The 21,827-nt window shown below is 46.5% G+C and overlaps 1 protein-coding gene across 1 annotated transcript in view; it reads right to left on the reverse strand.

The window, feature by feature from the left end:
- The window catches only part of LOC121046804 (centrosomal protein of 104 kDa), a 129,780-nt gene that overhangs the window by 24,513 nt on the left and 83,440 nt on the right, over window positions 1-21,827 (reverse strand). The window contains exons 8-14 of the mRNA XM_042290273.1: window positions 19,132-19,187; window positions 17,093-17,248; window positions 13,524-13,554; window positions 12,925-13,141; window positions 5,268-5,370; window positions 3,239-3,406; window positions 955-1,016 (exon numbers count right to left, since the gene is read on the reverse strand). Coding sequence (XP_042146207.1) covers window positions 955-1,016; window positions 3,239-3,406; window positions 5,268-5,370; window positions 12,925-13,141; window positions 13,524-13,554; window positions 17,093-17,248; window positions 19,132-19,187 — 793 coding nt within the window. The remainder of the gene's footprint in view (window positions 1-954; window positions 1,017-3,238; window positions 3,407-5,267; window positions 5,371-12,924; window positions 13,142-13,523; window positions 13,555-17,092; window positions 17,249-19,131; window positions 19,188-21,827) is intronic.

A 21,827-nucleotide genomic window follows, 5' to 3' on the forward strand; every position in this document is an offset into this window, starting at 1 on the left:
AAAGGCTTACAACCTATACATAGTCATCGAGTCACATTTGGGAGTCTTACGTGCCAAACCAACGCAAAGATCTGGCATGCCCCAGCGGAGGACTGGGGATTCATTTGGAACACCTGGATGTTTCGACGTGAAACCCCAATCGCGGTTACGCGAAGCCTTCTCCGGAATAAGCCTCCGTCAAATGTCCGGCCTCCCGGCCGGGATTCGAACCCGCCGCCTATGGAACCATAAGGCTGGCACTTTGCCTCGGGGTCAACGAGGCGGCTATATGGATTGCCATACCACAACGGAAAAGACATTAAAAAACAATCAAAAGCAAACAGAAAAAAAAAAAACTTAAGCGTATACACTTTGCTTTTGACAATAAAACGAAACAAAGAGGCGAACCCAACAAGACGGAAAACAACAAGCCGTCTGTTGTTTGCAAGTCGGCTGCATCTCCACAATATATGAGATTCTACATGGAATAAACTTAAGCGATGAAACGTTTTGGTATTTCGAGGCTCACTATATAGTCACTGACAGAATGAGAACGACAGAGAGTGCTTTTTAAACGTAAGGCCTCCGCACGCGCTCTATGCCTTTTGCTGTGCTTTCGCTGCGCGCGCTCGCTCAAGGTACACGAGATGCCGAAGTGTTGCTGAATGTATAGTAAGTTACTGCTCAAGAAGGTATACCGAGGAAAAGGAAGGCCGGGAGGAAGAAGCAGACGGAACGCTGGAGATAAGAGGGGGAAACCTCCTCCTTTCTTTAGTGTTACGTCTGCTTCCTCCTCCCCGGCCTTACTTTTTCTCGCCCTATCTTCTTGAGCTGCAACGGACTATAGGAAGTTCGTGCTGAATGCGGGACAACGGAAGCTCCCCCTTGATGTTCTCACTTCAGCAGTGTTAATGATGATAAGAGTGAAGAAAATATGCAGTGTTTTTAACAACTGCCAGGTTTCTTCCAACTTACCGCTGGACGATCGTGAACCGCGTGAAGAGTATCTGCATCGTATTCAAGGCTTGTATGAATACCTGCAATAATTATAAAACGCAATGTACCAAGCTCGGTCTACAACAAAAAACTGTTGCGGCGTTTTTGTTTTTTTTTATTATTATTATTATTTAAGCAATCGGATGTGTGTGTGTGTGTGTGTTTTTCAGTGTTGAGTGAAAATTTACATTTTGCAAAACGTATATGCCCATTAGAGAAACAATCAACACAGGCTTCTCTCAGAGATGTCAAGTAGTGTATCTCTTTAATTTTTTTGTTCACGCCACTAAATTGTGCTGAACTAAACAAGAATTTCCTGGGTCGCCCAAAATTTCACTTTTGTTTGCTCGGCGCATAGAACAAAAATTAGCGGAAGCTTCGAAAATTCAGGTGTTTGCTCTCCATTTGACGAAAACCTGTGTGTTTGCCAAGCTAATGTGATTAGCTCATAAAAACAACGGATGTCCATCTAATTCCGCAGAATTATATAAGAAGAAGGCACAACTAGATTGGCAGTGTAAAGGTGTCACTTAACGTGATCTCTACTTGGTTTCAACGTAACTTGGCAAAGAGCGAATGCTGCAGCCCCTTGAAGCCAATCAGAGCAACGAAGGCAAAGCACGTGACAGCCCTAAACAAAGGTAGAAGGGAGAGGGCGCAACCCAAGCAGTGGGAGAAGAAGGGAAGGAGGAAATCCCCTCTTACCACCCTTTGTCTGTCCCAGGCGTCGCTTTTGTCCCCTATAGAAGATTAGCCCGTTACTCGAAATTCCTACTAATTAGAGCGGCTTTCATCCCTCTATAACGAGAACAATCCCTGGATAAGGAGAACAAGGGGGGACAAAGAACAAACACAAATCTCCATCGGAATTAAAACCATTGCAAACAGACGAGAACCAGGAAAAGTAACACGGACGCAGCACTGTGTCCGTGTGACTTCGTCTGGTCCTCGTCTTTTTGCGCTGTTTTTAATTCCGAAGTATGTACCAACTCGCCCAAGCCTCAACTTTAATAAATCTCCAAACACAACTAGGTGACTGGTCCGTGACCGAAAAAATCCGCCTGGTCCTGGTATTGAACCAGGGACCTCTCCGTTTCCAGTTGAGCGCTCTACTGACGCCTAACTCGTGGTTAGCTCGGTTGGTAGAGCGCTCCACTGGAAATGGAGAGGTCCCTGGTTCGATACCTAGACCAGGCGAAATTTTTTCGGTCGCGCACCAGTCACCTAGCTGTGTTTGTCCTTTGTCCTCCCTTGTTCCCCTTCTCGAGCGATTACTCTAGTTAGTCTAGTCCAGCTCGCTTTGCACCTTTGCATTTAATTGCATTATAATCCTATTTCATCTCTGCCACCCGTGGCTTCGACAGCACTGCGCGCTTCTAGTGAGATAGACCAGATGCACGTGCCTCCCTCCGACACTCTGATTGGCTCACTGGACCTGATTGGCCTTCGCCATGTGCCAAGCTTTATTGAGCCGGAGTATGGTGCTTGCACATGCGCTGCTGTCGCACCTACATTCGGTACTGATGCCTGTCAAACCAACTGTACAGTTATAAGATAGCTAGTGTGCGTTGCACCATAGTTCAATACAAGTTAAGAATGCGCCAAATAAACACCACCACATACCCACCAGGACATCGAAGCACTCCAAAGACAAACCAGGAAAAGCAGTGGCAATGACGAGTTAAGTGACGTCAGTGCATCGTGCGCTCGGCAGCGGACTGTTTGCGCATTGCGGAGGTACAGAGTAGGTCGGTAATAAGGGTTATAAGGGAGCTTCAAGCGCATTTTTATCTCGCATATGACTATAGTGATTCATTTTGGCATGCTTCTTTTGACAAGACGAAAAAGTAAATAAAGTAACTCACTTTCAGTGCGGGTACATCATTTTCACATACATATGTCTATACTTTCTGACAGCTTACGAAATGCAGAGAGTGGCAAGTCACAAACACCTTATAATTGGTGTGTAGCCAGTGAGAATGCCGATATACAAATATCTAACCAACGGCGAACATAATGATCCACACCCTTAAGCTGTCAGTCACTTTAAGGTGTCTAGAATTCATAGAATTGATACAGTCTGTCTGCTATCACTAATCTGAGTTTATCAATGTTCGAAGTCTTCCACAGCCAGCGGGACAGCTGCCTTAGCCGGATAAGAATGCCGACGAGCCAATTACGAACCAAGGAGCGTAACCTCCGTGACTATAAACGTGTAAAAAAACAAATCTGGTATAAAAAAGAAAAATACAGAAGCGCTTACCGAGAGCACCTTGTCTCGGACCCCTCTCTGGAGAAGAAAGGTGACGGCCTTGAGCACGTCTTCGGGCGAGTGCCGGCTCCGGCGCGAGTTGTACCGCTCCAGAAACCGCTGCATTTCTTTGAAGGCCTCCTCGCGCTGAATGAAGTTCTTGGAGTACAGTTTTTGCACCTGCAAAAACGGCCAAATTCTTTCCAGTTTGTTTGTACAGAGGACGACGCAATAAAGGCTGGTGCACACACAGACTCGCGTTGGGTGTCAACCGACTGTGTTGTGCACAGTCTTGCGATTTCTTACGACGATAAAAAACACTGGCGTCTAGTATCGAGTAGCCGAACATTGCCTTTTTTTTTTTCTTCCGGGCAATATTCTTTTATCATAAGACTGAAAAACATGTTTGACAGTGGTATAAACGGCTTTCTCCCACATACATAGTATGCACATTTGACCTTGCCAATACCGCCCAAACCTTGACTGTAGTGAAATGCGGTTGCGACAAGCGTGCCCCCAGTGTGTTCTCTTGTCGTAAGATATCACGAGGCTGCGCAGTGCACTCGGTTGTAACCAATTTCAAGTGAGCGCACCAGCCTGTAGCGCGAAATAAACGTGGAAACAAGCACGCAGAGTACAAATAAGAGAAAATCAAGTGACTCTTTACCAGGACTGTCTGAATCTTTCCGGTGGTGGCAACTCCGTCACTTAGCGATTTAGTTTCCCTAACTGAATGAAAGAACATTATTTTCCTAAACATCGTGTTAGCTTACACCTATTCTATATCTGAAGAAAGTCAAATACCAAGAAAAAGGCCAATCCCAAAGTTTCCCACTAATTGTCAAACCAGCTATGCGTATGGTTGGTGACAGGATAAAAGTGAAGTTGATGCTCCACCCACTTCTTTCTATTTTAGTAAAGTGGATGCTGGAAAGGAAGTGACTTTCTCTTCACCGTTGACCTCTCTTCTAAATTGGAAAAAGGTGAGAGGAGCCTTCACTTCAACCTTAACCTGTCACCGATCATAATGTAAATCATTGTTTTCCAAGCTGTGAGTCACACCGCGACAGATATAGCATAAGAATGCAAAGCAGCTAGAAAGCGTGAAAAAAACGAACTTGGTTTTATTAAGCTGCCGTCGATGAAAAGCAACAGGTCGCGGCTCATTAATTAAACCGAAAATTATATCCGCGGTGTCCGAACTCCGTACTCATTGTGAGAAACTGTGCTCTAACAAACAAGTACACTTTAGGAATCATAAACTCTCAATCCTACTTGCACTAACTTCCTTGCGTTGGCGACAATGTCTAGCACAGCTGATTTATTCTGACTATATTAACTGTCAAACAAAATTTCAGCGTCACCTTTATCAAGATTTACATCGTGGCATCATGAAGAAAATTGGGTGTTTCTGATAGATCACAAGGACAATTAAAATTATGGGATGTTTATTTCATAAGCAGTATTACGAATAAAAACATCGTTCACTCGAAGAAATAAAAAAAAAAAACAGGAGCTGTGTTGTGCAAGGAGGATTCCCTTGTTTCAACATTAAATGTAAAAAAAGAAAGGTTAACGTTTTTCGAGACGAAAATACAACGTAAATATCGGGTAATGGTACCATTCGGGACTTTGCCCTCATTAGCTATAGGCATTCTAGAGGCTGCCACTAAGCACTGCCTGCGGCACATAGCAGCCGCTCTCAAACCCACAGCGCTGAGGAAGTTGTCACCGGGCACCCGCAGCGTCTAAGATATTAGTTTTTATTTAACAGTGGTTGTACGGAGTAGACACCGTTCAAATGTTTCAGCTAATTAAGTCAGAGTACATCAGGTTAGCTCAGAAATTTTAACTTTGGAGAGTAGGGATAGAAGGATCTACACAGCAGGCACGTTTTTTCCCCATTTTCGAGAATTAAATGTCAACATCAAACCAGCTCACCTGCATTCTTAATTGAAAATTATTAATAGGCGAGATATAATATCTTCTTCAACTTATACATCATTTGTCTTTTTAATAGAGCCTATATTCAAATAATTACCAGCCGTAGTCCAAAGACTTCAATCGGAAGGGCAGCTTCTTGACGGTCCTTCAGAGACATTCGACCCAAAACCAGCTCCTTGCCGTCGTCTTCGTTTTCGACTCTGCAATAACAATAGGTTTTGCATCGTCAGCTTGCAAGCAACTTGGTTGCAAAAAATACAAATAAGTAAGCAGGTAATAAAAGCTGTCAACAAAAACTCGACGAGAAAGCCTCTGGAGAACTTCGGAATGAAAGCCGCGTCATCACGAAACGTTGCTACTCCTGAACACCTTCAGGGGCCGTATTTCTAGGTCAGCAGTAACAATTTCATAATCTTTGTACGCGCGCTCAAAGGAATATATTAAGAAGGAAATAAGGCCTTCAGAAACTACACATAACGCAACCTTGTCAGATAACACAAGGGTCGCGTTCAAGCCAGACCGGGAACGTTTGCTCATAAGAAATGAATTAACAAGTGGAGCATGATGAAACTTGCGAAGGATGTTAACGCTTAATTATTCTTACATATCGAGCGCCCAGAATGACGTATTTTACATACGCGCAGCAGTCCCAGCTAGTATGGCGACGAGCAATGTGTCGGTGGCTGTAGAGAAGCGGGGCATAATTAAATTTCCGTTGAAGGAGAAATTTAAACCAACAGAAACTTTTGAGAGGATTGCAAGATTAGTATAAAGAACAAACGATGTCACGGACATCAGAATACGAATGGTGTCAACAGTTTTGAGAATGGTGACAGCCGATGACACACGAACCGCACAGTCACGTCCGTCCGGCTCCAGTTACGCCGCACAGTTCTTTCAGTATACGCAAGCAGAATCGAGCATCTGCCAAAAATATGGAAGCGGTGCCGGGGGGTGCACGTGGAATACTTTAAGGAAACTGACATAATTTAATATCACCAGATTTCCTATTTCCAGTAGAAATAAAAGTTTCTGTCAACCTTGAAACATTCTTGAAATATATTGAACTTTCAACGAAGGCCCGTTCAAACCGTCCATCGTTTATAGTATGAACCGAAATACCGAGGCAACGTCAATTAAAAATTATTCCTCTTTATTATATTCCTATTCTGAAATTTAGAAGGAACCAAGCTGCGTAAACGTGGCAAGCAGACGTTGCAGGTGTATATCCTATTACAGGGTGAATTATGCAAGTGTATTATATTGCCGTATTTGCTGTCACGTCACCTGTTGCTGCTTGCATAGAGGGTATACAGTGACACCCCTGTACGAAAGGGAAAAAAATACTGGGCCTTTATATGTCGCAAAGTGAATGGGACTATGAGTGACTGTCCAACGGAGACTGCTAGGGAAACAAAACAGGTAGATTAGAAACCTTACATTTGCGCTCCAAAGGCCTAAACAGACTTCCTGTGCGCCGCGCCATTAGGCAGACCTCTGATTGAGTGTGTAGTGGATAGGGTCTGCGTTTCTGGAGCTGTCAGGGACCCTACCGGAGTTTCTTCAACACTATAGTTCTTTCAATAGCCTCTGCGGAGGCGGAGCTTCGGCGCGCACGTGACCACTCGTTTTGACCTTACCGCGTCTCCACTTTCAGGCGCAAAAAGCCGCGTTTTCGTCGACTTGCTCGCCGTCGGTCTTAAACGAAAAACGCTTTCGGACCCGTGTTTTTTTACAGACTGATCATTGAGTGCCTATATAGAGCAGGAGCGTGTTGATACATGCCCACAATATATAGTCAATACTCTCGTTGCAATTTATGTAAAGCGATTATCTAACGTGATAGCGTTTAGGGGCGGCGTGTCACAAAACATCCGGCGTCGGCGTCGGTGGGACCAAAAAATCCCATTATGCAAAGCGCGCCCACATGTGATGTCACACGTGGCTGTGCCATATGGTCCTTTCGACCCGCTAAATTTGGCGGGAAAAATTGAGCGGAAAATTTTCCCGCCACAATTAGTGGGAATTTTTCCCCCGAAATGCGATATATTGCGTTCAACTCTAAGGCCCCTACGCTCATTTGCGTTTCACCGCGGTGCGTTCTGTAGCAGCAAACGGACGCGTTGCGTTGCAAAGAGCCATTGCGCCAAGCTTGTACAGTCGTCGGCCATATGAGCTCCCCCTGCCGAACGCCGACCAGAGCAGCGAAAATCCTGCAAGCGGGGCGTCGAGCGTTGCCTCCTTTTGGGAGCCGGGCTATTGGGACTAAACCATTCCACTATCAAAGGGGTGGACGCAGGAAGTTTAATAGCATTCCGCGTTTCGGAACGTGAATCTGAAGCACGGCCGATTACAATCCCGCTTGCAGTTGTAGGTAAACGCAGACGGCTTATCGAAATTCTTCACTGCACAATACCTTTGACGTGTTAAATGTTACTTTTTTTATTTGCAAAACCGGTTAGTCATTTTAAATATTTCCTATTCGAAGAGTAATCCTATGCACAAGCCCTTTCTTACAAGCTTATATTAAACCTAGACTAGACAATGACAAGCGATTTTGAAATAATTTATTTAATCTATAAGGATATGCTATAGACAACAAATACAAAATATTTTTGTCGAAGCAGAATAAAGATTCGGGTTTTCAGGAACGTGTTTCATCGAGGAGACTGTACTGTTCTGCGCTCAGTAGCGTGTTACTTCGCCAAGCGTAATCCTCTAGACGATGACTTTGCAGATGGCTTCCTGGCTGGCCACCTCTCGCTTCCCGAAGGATCATTGTTGTCATGCCTAATATCATATCAAGCATAGGGTTCTTACATTTGTCAGCATCGATCGAACACTGCTGCTTTGTCTGCGCCTAAAGCAAGCTCCAGTTTATCAGCAGTTATAACATCCTCTCCGAACACTTGGGGCCAACACCCGAAGGTGGCAATTCTAATCGGCCACCCTTTTGTGATTCAGACTTCTAAAGGCTGCAATCCCGATAAACGCTATGCGTCCACCCCTTTGATAACGGAATGGTTTGGTCCCAATAGCCCGGTTCCCAAAACGCGGCAACGTTTTACGCGCCGCGTGCGGGATTTTTGCTGCTCCTGTCGGCGTTCGGCCGGGGGAGCTCATATGGCCGGCGACTGTACACCCAGTTGCGTCGACACGCGGTCAACCGTAGTCAAGTGCCAATAAGAACGCGCTGTCGTCGCTAGCGGCTCACCAATAGTAAGCGAAATCCTCGGCAACATGGCGGCGCTCGGAGACAGCGTCGAAGTGTTCGATCTTGGGACAATACACCGCTAGCTTCCCCGACATCCTGCCAAGCTTGAACCGTCGCAGCCTCCGAAAAAGCAGTCCCCACCGCTCCCCAAAACGAAAAAGCAAGTTCTGCAAACGGAGAACGTGATACGCCTCATCGAGTGGCACGAGCGAACATGTGACCCTCAACCATTTTGTCGTTTACCCTGAGACTGGGGTTTTTTTTTGAAGAGCAGAAGTCCGCTTCTTTTGTGATATAGTGGAACCTGTAAAGTCACGGTGCAAAGGACAAGTCGTATGTGATTGGTTGTTGACGACGAGAACGAACTATATAAGAGGAATTTGTTGAAATAAACGTGTAGCTGAGTTTGAGACCTGTCTGTTTTTTCTGTTACTTCTGCTCTTCAAAAAAAAAAACCCAGTCTCAGGGTAAACGACGAAATGGTTGACTTCCACCAGCTAGCCTGTACTTTGACTCTTTTATGTGACCCTCCTTTCCTTTCTCGGCTTCTGACTGGTCTGACGGAACGCGCTGCCGCTACTGCCGCGTTCAAAGTTAAGCCGGTTCCTATTCCGTTGCGAGGCGTTGCGCGACAGAGCGTATCGTAGCGCAAGCAAACGCTTCTGGCAGCAAGAACGCCGCTCCGCACTCAAACGCGTTCAAACGCGAATGTGCGTACGGGCCTTTAAGGGCGATTCACGCGGTCGGACTCAGGTTACGAGAATTCGATCGAGTCCGAGGGTTGTCATAACAACCCTCGCACTCGGTCACACTTAGCTTAAGCGTGTGAATGGACCTTTAAATGCAAAACTAAAAAGTCCCCACGTTTTTTTTTGTTTTTTTTTTGCAATTTTTTAGTTTTGTAACGCACTTCGCTAAGCTCATATTATGCATAAAAAAGAGAAAAAAAAAAGTGAAAGCCGCTTACAACTCCCTGTAACGCCGAATTAGAGCGCAGCTCTTGAGGAGGAGTAGGAAAGGGCGCTGGGGGGGGGTTAGACTAACCAGGGGGGGTCACGTGACCTTGGGGGTCACGTGACCTTGGGGGTCACGTGACCCCCAATGCCGATGATGTCATCACTGACGTCACTGATGATGTCATCAGTGACGATGACGATGCGGGTACCGATGACGTCATTAGTGACGTCACTGATGACTTCACCAGTGATGATGACGATGACGATGCGAATGTCGGTGACGTCATCAGTGACGTCGCTGACGGCGTCATCAGTGATGATGACGATGACAATGCGGATGCCGGTGACGACATCAGTGACGGCACTGATGACGTTATCAGTGATGACGATGACGATGCGGATGTCGGTAAAGTCACCGACATCCACATCGCCATCGTCATCATCACTGATGACGTCACCGGCATCCACATCGTCATCGTCATCATCACTGATGACGTCACCGGTATCCACATCGTCATCGTCATCATCACTGATGACGTCACCGGCATCCACATCGTCATCGTCATCATCACTGATGATGTCACCGGCATCCGCATCGTCATCGTCATCATCACTGATGATGACGTCATCAGTGATGATGACGATGACGATGTGATGCCGGTGACGTCATCAGTGTGGATGACGTCATCGGGGGTCACGTGACCTCGAGGAGGGGGTCACGTGACCTCGAGGAGGGGGTCACGTGACCTCAGGGGAGTCACGTGACCTCGAGGAGGGGGTCATGTGACCTCAGGGGAGTCACGTGATTTCGGGGGGTCACGTGACCTCGGGGGTGTCACGTGCCCCCCACGAAGTCACGTGACCCCGGTGGGGGGCTCGCGCGGTGCATTATGGGACATTTCCCATGATGCACCGCGCGGTTACGCCGACGGCGACGCCGACGCCGCTCAAGCCGGAAACGGGCCCCTAAGAGCTGCGCTCTAAAAAGACAGAAGGAAAATGTTGACCTATTCGGGAGGAGATCGAGGAGTGGCGCTCCCTCGTACACCTCGGGAACTAATGCTGTGTGGCAAACAAACCCTTCGACCGCTGTCATTAATGCATTCGCTGCTATGGAAGACGACGATGCAAAGCTTGTGAAAGCTATCTAATACTATTTTTCCCCTGAACGCATTTAGATTGAAGCAATCTAGACTTCTCTTGCATTCAATGTCATCTAAGTCCTCCTGGAAGGCCAAACAAGCGCATCTGTGGACGCGCGGCCGTGCCGGGGCAGCCGCGTCGTGTCAGCCGTGCGCGCTGGAATGTGCTTGGCCGGGGCGGCGTCCATGGTTTTCTGAATGATGCACAAAACACGCACTTCACCTTTCAGTTGCCCTGCCTCTCGCGACAATCATGGACAACATCAGCGAAAACAAGCGGTGTTTCGTTGAAGGAGAGGACGTGCTCAACTGCGATCATGTCATCGATTGCAGCGTTGCACCAGAGCCGACGGCGGACAGTGTCCGCATCGTTGCGCACGTGCTGCGGTCCTGCGTGCTGCTTATACCCGGTTCAAAAAAACATGCTTCGAGCACTGTGATACGCAGCCAGTGCGCACCACATCGCTACAAATATGCAGCGAGCGCAGAAAGCATATGGCGTACGCAAGGCCAGTGCTAGCGTGGGAGTTGTTTGCCACACAGCGAGTGTTTGTGGTGGTGATGACGATAATGAAACAGCGCCGCCTATAGTTCGATCTCCTCGCCAATACCGGCCAAGTCAATTTCCATCAAGATTTCGAGTATCGATAACCGTCTTGATACATTGCTGCTATCAGTGCTCACGTGACCTTTTAGTGATCACTGAGCATGGGTAAGCCGTTTCCAGCATCTATATTGCAGAGCTAAAAAGAAGCACAGAACAGAACGCGAAACATTACTCCAGCTTTATAAGCCACCGACAGCTTGAAGAAATGCAGTGCATGGTGCGTCCCAAACATGTCATCGCCGCTCCGCGGTCCATGAGTTTGCACAATCGCCCGATAAGAACGCAAGCCAGGCCCCTCGTTTCTTAAGTTGTCACTGATTATAATACCCGACTTTTCGCTATATATTTATTCGTCGATTTCGGATGCGCATATGGCGTTGGAGGCTTCGTGTAGCGGAAACTCTTCTAGGTAGATGAGTGCGGTGTACTCTGATTACTTCCTCCTTCTTACCATACCGAGTGAAAAAAAAAGAGAACGAGGAACACTAAAGGAACACTTGCGAGAGGACAACATACGTACTCGCCACTGAACTTTAATAATAGTAATAAAGCTAATTTGCGAGTACAGCTGCTGTTCTGTCGAAAATGTTCCTATCTGTGTCGACTTTTTCGCACAACACTTGGAAAGTCAACCACCGCAACTTAAGGAGGCAGCTCAGCAAATGACGATGTCGAAATGTGTGTTTAGACAAAAACAAAACGCAATCTGAGTTGTGACATTAAGCAGTGCAAGCGTGACGTTTTGCATTGCTTAATGTCACAACTCAGATTGCGTTCTTTTAGTCTAAACATATGTTTCGGCATCGTCATTCGCTGAGCTGCCTCCTTAAGTTGCGGTGACTGGCTCTCCAAGTGTTGTGCGGGAAAGTAGACGCACGGGCCTTTTTAAGAGTTTATTACCACTTCTCCCGGTTCAAATCTCTCATTCTCGTTTTCTTATATTCCGTGTATATAAATAAACGGTGTTACAAATCACTAACCTAAAACTCAAAACCAGTCCCTAAGCATTCATCGAGTTCTTCCACGTCTGCATCCACTGCCTTTCAGTGGTGCAAGAATCGCAATGCTCGCAAGGTGAATCCTCTTCATGTAGCATCAATGCACAAGGATGCATCTGTTGAGAAGCGATTCCGCCTGAATTGATCCTTCAGGTTAAAAGATAGCGTGAAAAAAGTGAGCTTATCCCGTTTGCAGTCTAACAAATTCGAGCTAACAGCATATAGTGATTCAAGTAGAGACTAAACAAACAATAGCTTCTCAATATACACCGTTGCGTCTTAAGCAGCTCCTCTAGTCCGAAGACTTTTGCTGTTGGTGATGTTCAGGTCGCTTCACGAAAAACCGTCCTCTCTGCGCGCACTCGCCCCCATCTCATTTCTTGTACTTCTTGAGCTAGACAAAGTTTCTCATGATGGCCACTATTTACTACTAATATTAAACAAACCGTCAAACGCTCGCGCACTACAGCTGGATTGATCCTGGACACGAACCACCAATAGGCCCTTTTCGAAACTTCATCCAGCAACATCGAGGTCGCCATTCTTTTGGGCACAAAGCGCTTGATCGGATCCGAGTAGTCACCGAACACCGACGCAGCACTCGTTTCCGATACAAGTTAAACCAAGTTCACGCCGAATTAAACACGGTGTCCAAGATATGTTTAAAGTGCGTGCCGAAACAATACAAGGCTCGGATACTTGGCGCAACAGCTACTAGACGACGCGCACTTTCGAAAAGGATCCATTCGTGCGCCCCGCGATTCCTTCCCCATGTAGCAGACGCCATGGATCGCGCGTCTTCGAAAACAGCCGGTGTCCGACTGGTTCCCGGCTCACCTTCTAGAGCCGACGACCACTCTGTTCTCGAGAGCCAGGTACGGGTTCTTCTGCGGTTTCGGGGCTTGATGACGTGGCAGAGACAGCTGAGGCTGAAGCTGCTGCGAGCTGATGGGCTCGGCCTGGGGATTTCGCTGGGGCTCCTGCTGAGGGGGCCCGGTGTCCATGGTGACGTGCAGGCCTTGCTTGTTGGGCTTCTCGGGAGACGGCACAGGACCTGCGCGGAGTCGGGTAGGCACATGTCAAGCATTGCTGCTTCGTTACGCAGTTTAGCAATCTACTACCATTGCACACAAATTAAAACCACTCTTCTGCTGGTGTTGTCGTTGACCTTCAAGCGTTCGAAAGCTAATAAAATCGCGGCCGAAGAATAAATCATAGAGTAAGACGCTTCATAGTCCACGCCCTGCGTTTCTTAGGGTGTCAGCGACAATAAATAATAGCAAAAGGTGTTCGAAAGCCGTTCTATTAAACGAATTGCAGGAAAATTATTCCAGTGACAATAAACGTTATAAACTTGTGATGTTTATAAAAAAGTATAAAGAATGCACACTTTTGTTGCTTATTCAAATAAAATTAAAGAAAGCGTAGTGACTCACCTGGAAGTGCCGAGTCACGCTCCGGATTGTACTGCAATAAATTAAAAGCATATGTGAGCCTGTAGGTATGTTTTAGGAAGTGTTACTCGTTTTGATCATATATAGGCACATCTTGGAGATGCAAATGACACTCTTGTTGAAAAAAAAAAAAAGAAATTCTACTCGTTTTATTCGACTACTTGAAGATACAGATGGTTCTCGCGTCGATAAAGAGTGCTAACCGTTTTCATCGCGGATGGGGTCTATTTGAAAATACAGATCGCACTTGCGTCGAAAAAGAGTGCTGTCCTGTCGTCTTCGTGTCTTCTTTGTCCTTGTTTTGATCGCGCTTTTTAAATCTTCTTTTTTTTTATTAATATGGACCAACTGGCCGAAACCCAAATTTTAGTGCTAGAGAGCCTAGACTAGAGACAGGATCCATATCAAACCATGGGGAGCGTTTGAAATTTAGTGGTGGATCCGCCTCGTGCGCAGATGGATCGCGAGTGCGCACGCAGTGCGTTGTCGCGTGGCATGGAGGAAAGCAGGCGGAAAGACGAAAACGCCTGCAGACGATTCTCGCTTTTGCCATCTCCTCGCAGCTCGTGTTGCAAACGAGGCTCAGAAACCACGTGACCCTGATCAAGCAGTTGGAAACTCTCTGTAATGTATAGGCCCTCCAACGAGTGCCACTCGTTTTCATCACTGAGAAATACAGCTTGAAAATACAGATGGTGGTCACGTCGAAAAAGAGCACTACCCGTTCTCATCACTGATATATGTACTTTGTGGAAATACAGATTGCGCTCGCGTCGAAAAAGAGCGCTACCCGTTCTCATCACTGAGAGGTACTTCTTGGAAATACAGATGGCGCTCGCGACAGGAAGTGGCGAGCAGATCCTTCCGCTCCCGGAAGCGTATGGGGACTTCCCCACGGAAACTAAAACCATAGGGCAAATCCAGTTTTCTGATTGGCCTATTTGAACATCCCTTTCCTTTGCAAGCAGTGGACGGCCATGACCTTGCGCGGCTCCGTTCTCGAGATAAGATTGCCCATGTCAGTAAAGCGCCGTTCACACATTTGCAACCAAGCAGGACCGAGAGAGACAAGACCGGTTTAAACCTCCTGCGATGGCGTATAGGACCAGATGCTTTGCTGCGTAGCATGTCCCACGCCGTCGCAAGAGGCTTAAGGCCCGTTGACTCTCCTGCAACCGAATACGACCGAGAGAGACGAGACTTGTTAAAACCTCTTAAAATTTCTTAGGACGAGAAAACACACTGGCACAATGGCGCCATCTATGCGGTGACCCTGGAACTGTATTTCACAAGAGCGAAGGTTTTGCGAGATTTCCGAGTTCAAATGTGCGTAATACCTATAAGAAAGGCTCGTTTATAACGTTGACAAAAGTTTTTCGAGCCAAGAAAGAAAGGATAATGCACGAGAGAAATAGAAAATATGCCGGACCGCCAAGTTTACACTGCTACCCAACAGAAGGCGCCAGTGTGTCCCCTCGTTGTAAGAGGTTTTAAGGAACCCAGTTTTAAGAGGTCGCAAGAGTGTGAACGGGCCTTTAAAGAAATGAAAGCCGTTTACTGTAACGCCGAATTAGAGCGCAGCTCTTGAGGAGGAGAAGGGAAGGATATTGAGGGGGGGGGTCATGTGACCTTGGGGGGTCACGTGATCTCGGGGGTCACGTGACCTTGACGATGACGATCCGATGACGTTATCAGTGACGTCACTGATGACGTCATCAGTGATGGTGACGATGCGGATGCCAATGACGTCATCAGTGATGTCACTGATGACGTAATCAGGAATGATGACGATGACGATGCGGATGCCGATGACGTCACCAGGTTGCATGCAGCCTGGATTGCATGCAACAGGTCGTACACAACTCGTTGCATGACAGTTGCATGCAACCTATTGCATGCAACTTCCGAAGGAACCCGAGGTCCTCCCGAAGGAACCCGAGGTCCTCCCGAAGGAACCCGAGGTCCTCCCGAGGTCCTACCGAAGAAACCTGAGGTCCTCCCGAGTCCCGAGGTCCTCCCGAAGGGACCCGAGGTCCTCCCGAAGGACCTCGGGTTCCTTCGGGACGACCTCGGGTTCCTTCGGGAGGACCTCGGGTCCCTTCGGAAAAACTTACCCATAATGCACCGCGCGGCTACGCTGACGGCGACGGCAACGGCGACGCCGCTGAAGCCAGAAACGGGCGCCTAAGAGCTGCGCCCTAAAACCAGTCACGTCTACCTCGGTCCTACTCGGTTGCAAGTATGTGAACGGCACTTAAAGCCCGTTCACACGCTTGCAACCGAGTAGTCCCGGCTGAGGCAAGACCGCTCTTGCGACGGCTTAGGACCGGATGCGCTGCTGCGGAGCAGGTCCTAACCCGTCGCAACAGGCTTGAAAACCCGTCTCGTCTCAGCCGGTCCTACTCGGTTGCAAGAATTTTAACCTGCCTTAAACCGAGAATTGTTGACGCGACGTGCCATGGGACGACCAACCGAAGACAGCAGGGACATGATGGCTGGCGATACTGGCGGTAAACAAGAGTTTTGGCAGCAAAAACAACTCCAGATGCTCCCTGAAAGCGTCGTAATTGCGCGTAGATGCACGCGCAAAGATACGGGACTGGTTCCGATAGGGTCGTAAGCAAGCAAATCTCCAAGGCGGCATCATCTCCGAGACGGCATCAGTGTAAGCGTGAAACGCAAAAAAAAAAAAAAAAAAAATGTGTTGCTTGTATGTTTATACAGCCTTGGTGATAGTACGTTTCAACAGTTGACCTGTCTCTTAGCTGCATATGAGAAATTTAGCCAGTGCAGTACAACCACTAACCTGGGGTTTTTACCGTGTATCATGCAGCAGTGATTACACGAACGCCGTGCCTGTACGAAACTCACCTAGACCGAAACGAGCAGAGGGTGGGGATCGAACCTATAAGGTTTCTGAAGCGCAAGCTTTCGCTCTACGCTCTGAGCTGAGACGCGTTAACCCACTCAGCCGCCTATCCCCCCCCCCCCCCCTCTAGCCTCTCTCTACCTCCTCCCCCTCTCCCCTTTGTACCGTGTAAATCAGGGGAACGTATGGAGAAAGAAAAGATTCTGAAGCCGCGCGTGTTGTCGAAGGGCGCATGCTTTTGACGTGCTTGAATAAAGGTCAATCAGGGGCCCCGGATTTTCTCCATGGTTTCACTTCGTGAGGAAATTTCAATGCGCCTCCCGGAAAGCTCTAAGGCAATAGAGAGTTTTCATAGATAGATCGTGCCGATACCTCCGATAACGATAGCCGATAACGATAAGATGCATGCGCAATGGCGATGGCGGAGTATCACGTATCGTTATGGGAGTCGAACAATATTTTTCACTTCTGTTTCCCCTTTCTCCTCGTTCCTCTCTTTTCTCGTTTTTGTTTTTTTCCAATTTTCTGTGGAAATAAAACAGAAGCCGTTTTTAGTTTGCGCCTATTTCTGAATGTCGGGTTGTCTTTCTCGTCTCAGTGTTGTTAATTGTAATCCTTTGCAGCACTGTTTTATGGAAGCAAGATTTAGTAAAACTCCCTAACAAGCATAGAAGATCCTTACGCCCTCCATCTCCATGAGCTCTGGCAGTCGGAGGTGCTCGTAGGCGTTGAGTCGGTACTCCTCGATGTGCTGCTTCTTTTGGCGCGCCTTGTCGAAGTCTTCCATCTCGACCGCCATCTGCTTCTCGATCACCATTTTGCCCAGCTTCTCGCCCACCTGAGGAGCAGAGGGCGAATCGGATAACATAATCAGAAACAGTTCTTTCACCCGAACGACGTGAGAGGGATCAAAGCAACTGTTCTAAAGTTATGCTTGAGCACGAGCTACCACGATTTGTTGAATAGTTCAAAAAGACATTCGTCCCTTTTGTTCCCCTTCTCCAGGGATTTTTGTTTCTTTTTTCAGTCAACACCATAGACGATTATCAAAGCCTGTGCAGCAGAATTTTGACGTCATAATAGTGAGACCGAGGGAAAGACACTGATTGGACACGAACGTTCCGCCAGCGTTCGGCTGGGCTTCGTGTCCAATCAAGGCGTCGAAGAACGCGTTGATTGGACGCCAGCCCGATGCCGACGCGTCAGCTTCGGCATCCGGCTCGTGTCACTGCTGAGTTGGCGTTATCAAACCAAGATGACGTTCCATGAATGTAGAAGGGGATGTTCGCCTGCCTTGACTATTCTGGGTGGCGTTGGTTCGACCATTGAGTTTGTGACTAAGCTTCTCATAAGGCGCGGAAGTTATATAATTTTTTTTTGTGTGGAAATACTGCCAATTTCAGGCAGAGGTCGTAACAGAAATGAGGCCAAAATATATACATTATAATTAGGGTTCCGTGTTTTCGGATAAATATATATATATAAAAAAAAGATCATACAAGCGCTTACCGGTAAATTTTTATTCGATTCGAATTTATTTCAAAAACTCCAAAAGTCAAGGTCACTATTAAAAACGAAAACTATATTGCATTACGAATACATTTTGTGAATACACAGGATCAGTAGTCCTGAGGAAAGTTTCGTTTGAACTCTCGGACTATTGACAAAAGCGCGTGCTGTTTATCTCCTTAAAGGGGCTCTGCAATCCTATTTAAGCGCACAAAGAGTGTAACTAAATATCAGTGCGTCATATTTTAACCGGACGACGCGGAAACCTCCTCCACCGACGAGGGCGACCCGCGGTACCGAAAGCGCGCGATATGCGACGTTTTTGGTCCTGGATTTACTCCTGGTCAGGGCCGGTAAAAGCTTCTTTTTTAGTCGAAATACAAAATATAACTGGCGCGAACCGTTTCCATCATTTATGAAAGTAGTTCTTGTTCAGTGTTTAAGATCAGAAAAAAAAAACAAATGCAAAAAAACAAAAAAACAAAAACAAAAAACAAGCGCTATTAATTATTTCAGCTGATAATCGGTTGGGCTCTGAGTCACAAAGTTCCAAGAAGAAAGTGAAAATGCCTCCTTTACTTTTTAGGGGAACCTTTATCCCGTTGCAAGCCCCCTTTACTCCTTGGCGCGCATTTATTTATTTTAGGAAGCAGCACTGTTGTACTCCCCGATAGAACACAGTAGCAGACCCTATGACTGTCGACCAATCGTGCAGTGAGTCTGAAGTTTAAATAACATTGAAATTTTTTTTTAGATGCTTGTCCGTGTTTCCTTTTTGTGGGAGGTACTGCGTCAAGCTTCAAATAAAGCTGTACATTGCTCTTTTGACGACGTAGCAAAAAATAGTGAAAACCTATCGTGTAATTTGACTTTTTTTTACATTATGCCTAAACATTAATGCAACCAAATTTTTTGATTAATTAACCGACTAAAGGGTGCCGATTAATCGGGTTGAAATTTTTAATCGACGCCCGGACCTGACTAAAATGGATTTATATACAAGCAGTTCTTTTTTTGGGCGGCAGTATTTGACACGCTTTCTCAGCATTAAGTGTGCGGCCCGTAATATTATTTAGGCTCTTTCTTAAATACAGGCACAATGAAACCTCGATAAAACTGGAGAAACGTAAGGATTGTATGTTATATACTAAATAAAAAAATCGACGTCAAAAAAACTAAATGTTATTCAGTATGTTTCGTGATCCCACTCACCTTCTGTAGTTCCACGACTGCATATTTTAACTTCTTGGCGAATACGAATCTCTCCTCTGAAAATAAAACACAAAATAGACGTCAACATCAATACGCTCAAAAGAATTCCGAGGAATATATTTATGCACGATAAGCACTAACCGGTCAGAACAGAAAATAAAGTATTTGTGAAGAAGTTAAGTTTTATTGATAACTTCTCGGGTGGTAAACGATTTCTTCTGCTAATCGTTGTTAAACAAGCGTTTGCTATGAGCCGAGAGCTCATAACAAATACGTGCGTCCCCATTTTGCGCTCGTTAAACGCAAGAAACCACCTTCACGGAGTGACGTTAAAGTTTTGAGCTCGTTTATGGGGTCCTTACATTATATACTACGTTCACCATGCTATTTATACATCACACAAAAGACAGTCTGCAGACAAATTCGAAGGGGAGTCACCGCGAGATACGTGCTTCGAATGCCGCATGGCAATGAGTTCAAGGAGAAACTCAGCACGCGGCATTCGAACCACGGATATTGCGGTGGCTCGTGTTAGCGGACTCTCTTATGTACGATGGATGCGCAGTGTGACCCCGGCTTTTAAGCGGACAGGATGGAAGCTGCGCGCTCGCGGGAGCAATCAACCGACCCCCTTTGATCACCTGAACCCCATTCTCTCTACCTGTGGGGTTAACGTGATCGCTCGTGGATATGGGCGTGAGCACTTGGCCAATAATTGACGGGCGACTGGCCCAACGAGTATGTAGCTTCTACCGTCCTGTCGGCGTAGGGGTGAACGAAGTAGATAAAAGATGCACACGCGTAAAGATATACTTCAATCTACGAAGAGAGTTTGGAAATTAGCGATGCTAAAAAACAATAATACTTAGACAAAAATAAACTATATGATGTGACACTGAGCCTCACGCAAGCGTGTGAAATGTCATGCCCAGTGTGACATTGCAAACTTAGATTCGAGGTCAAGCAATTTGTTTTTGGTCATATTCGTTCCCCAAGCAACCTTCTTAGATTGCAGTGATTGGTTCTATCAGTGCCCTGGAAAACAGCACACGCACTGGCATGCTTTGAAGGCAGGTGCGTGTTAAGGCTGGCTCACACATTTACGTTTACACGCAACCGAGTGCATTGTGCATCCTTACGACGGGAGAAGATTGGAGAGCCTGTATTAGAGAGATTGTCCAACTAACTACTCGATCGGGTCGCGTGGTTTAAGGCTGCGTTTGAAGGCCCGTTCACACTCTTGCGACCTCTTAAACCTGAGTTCCTTAAAACTTCCTAAACCAGAAAAAACACAGGCGCCATCTATTGGGAAGCAGTGTAAACTCGGCGGTCCGGCATACTTTTTTTTATTTCTCGCGCATTATCCTTTCTTTCTTGGCTTGAAAAGCTTTTGTCAATGCTATAAACGAGTCTTTCCATGGGTATTACGCACATTTGACCTCGGAAATCCCGCAAAACCTTCGCTTTTGTGAAATGCAGTTCCAGAGTCACCGCATAGATGGCGCCACAATGCCAGTGTGTTCCCTCATTCTGAAAACATTTAAGAAGTTTTAAGAGATCTCGTCTCTCTCAGTCGTACTCGGTCGCAAGAGTGTGAACGGGCCTTGACATACGAGCTGCGTGGTGGTGACGAACGGGCTGATCGTCTGCGAACGTACTCTGTTTTTCCGCGAGCTTTCGTTTTGCATGCTGGCGCCATCTATAAGTTAGCCCTGGAACCGCAAATTCCACTAGGTTTAGCAGTATTTGCTAGATTGACTGTACGTGCTATCCGAGGAAAATGATCACTCTTAACGTTGTCAAACGTTTTGAAAGCTCTAGATGGAAAAATGATTCTAAAAAGGATAGGGAACATATGCAAATGACAAGCATTGTAGTGCTAACCGATAGATGGCGGCAGTAGATGGAGGCAACTAAGCGGAAGTACGTTAATAACCAGCTTTTATTCTGGCCAGAAAATGTATAGAACATACTTTTTTGGTTAGAATGGCAACACAAACAATACAAAAACAGTCGCTTTCTACCCACCACCAACCTATGTAACTAAACTGTTGAGTAAACTGACAAAACTGACGTCCAATGTTAAACCCTCCACGAGTCTATGTTAACTAATCATCGAACGATACGAATTTGTTTACCTACTCTTCCCCCTTATTCTCTCCTTGCAACGCCTACAGACACACACCACCAGATTATGTTGACTGAAAACTTAAGTAAACTGACTAGACAAGCTTCCTGTATTCCTACTGTTTGCACTATAGTTACAACGCGTCCTCGGCCTCAATGCATAAATTATCGCTAATTGTTAAAAGTTGACTCGACAACTCATAACATTACCGTGGCTAGTGGCGCTCGCACAAGCGCGTCTACGCCCATTAGCGGCTCGCTAATGGGCTTGATTAGAAGTATATATACCGAGCAAAGAAACAACAAAAACGACGTTTTTTTGTTTTGTTTTTTTTTTTGTCTTTTTTCTTTGCTGTTAGTCTACGTAAAAGATAGCCGCTGCAATCGCCACCGTAATATAAAACTCGACGAGCCATTGGCCGTAGAAACACTTCTTTGCAAGCGTCAACCTTGGGTCCGGGATAAACTTCGGTTTGTGTCAAACTTTTGTCTACGCAAACGCCAGATACGTTGACGAAATCCGAAGGCCTCCGCTCTGCTCCTGTGTACGCCACGCCCAGCGGCCAATG

The sequence above is a fragment of the Ixodes scapularis genome, unplaced genomic scaffold (assembly GCF_016920785.2).
Source record: "Ixodes scapularis isolate PalLabHiFi unplaced genomic scaffold, ASM1692078v2 PGA_scaffold1__304_contigs__length_218370807, whole genome shotgun sequence".
NCBI lineage: Eukaryota > Metazoa > Arthropoda > Arachnida > Ixodida > Ixodidae > Ixodes > Ixodes scapularis.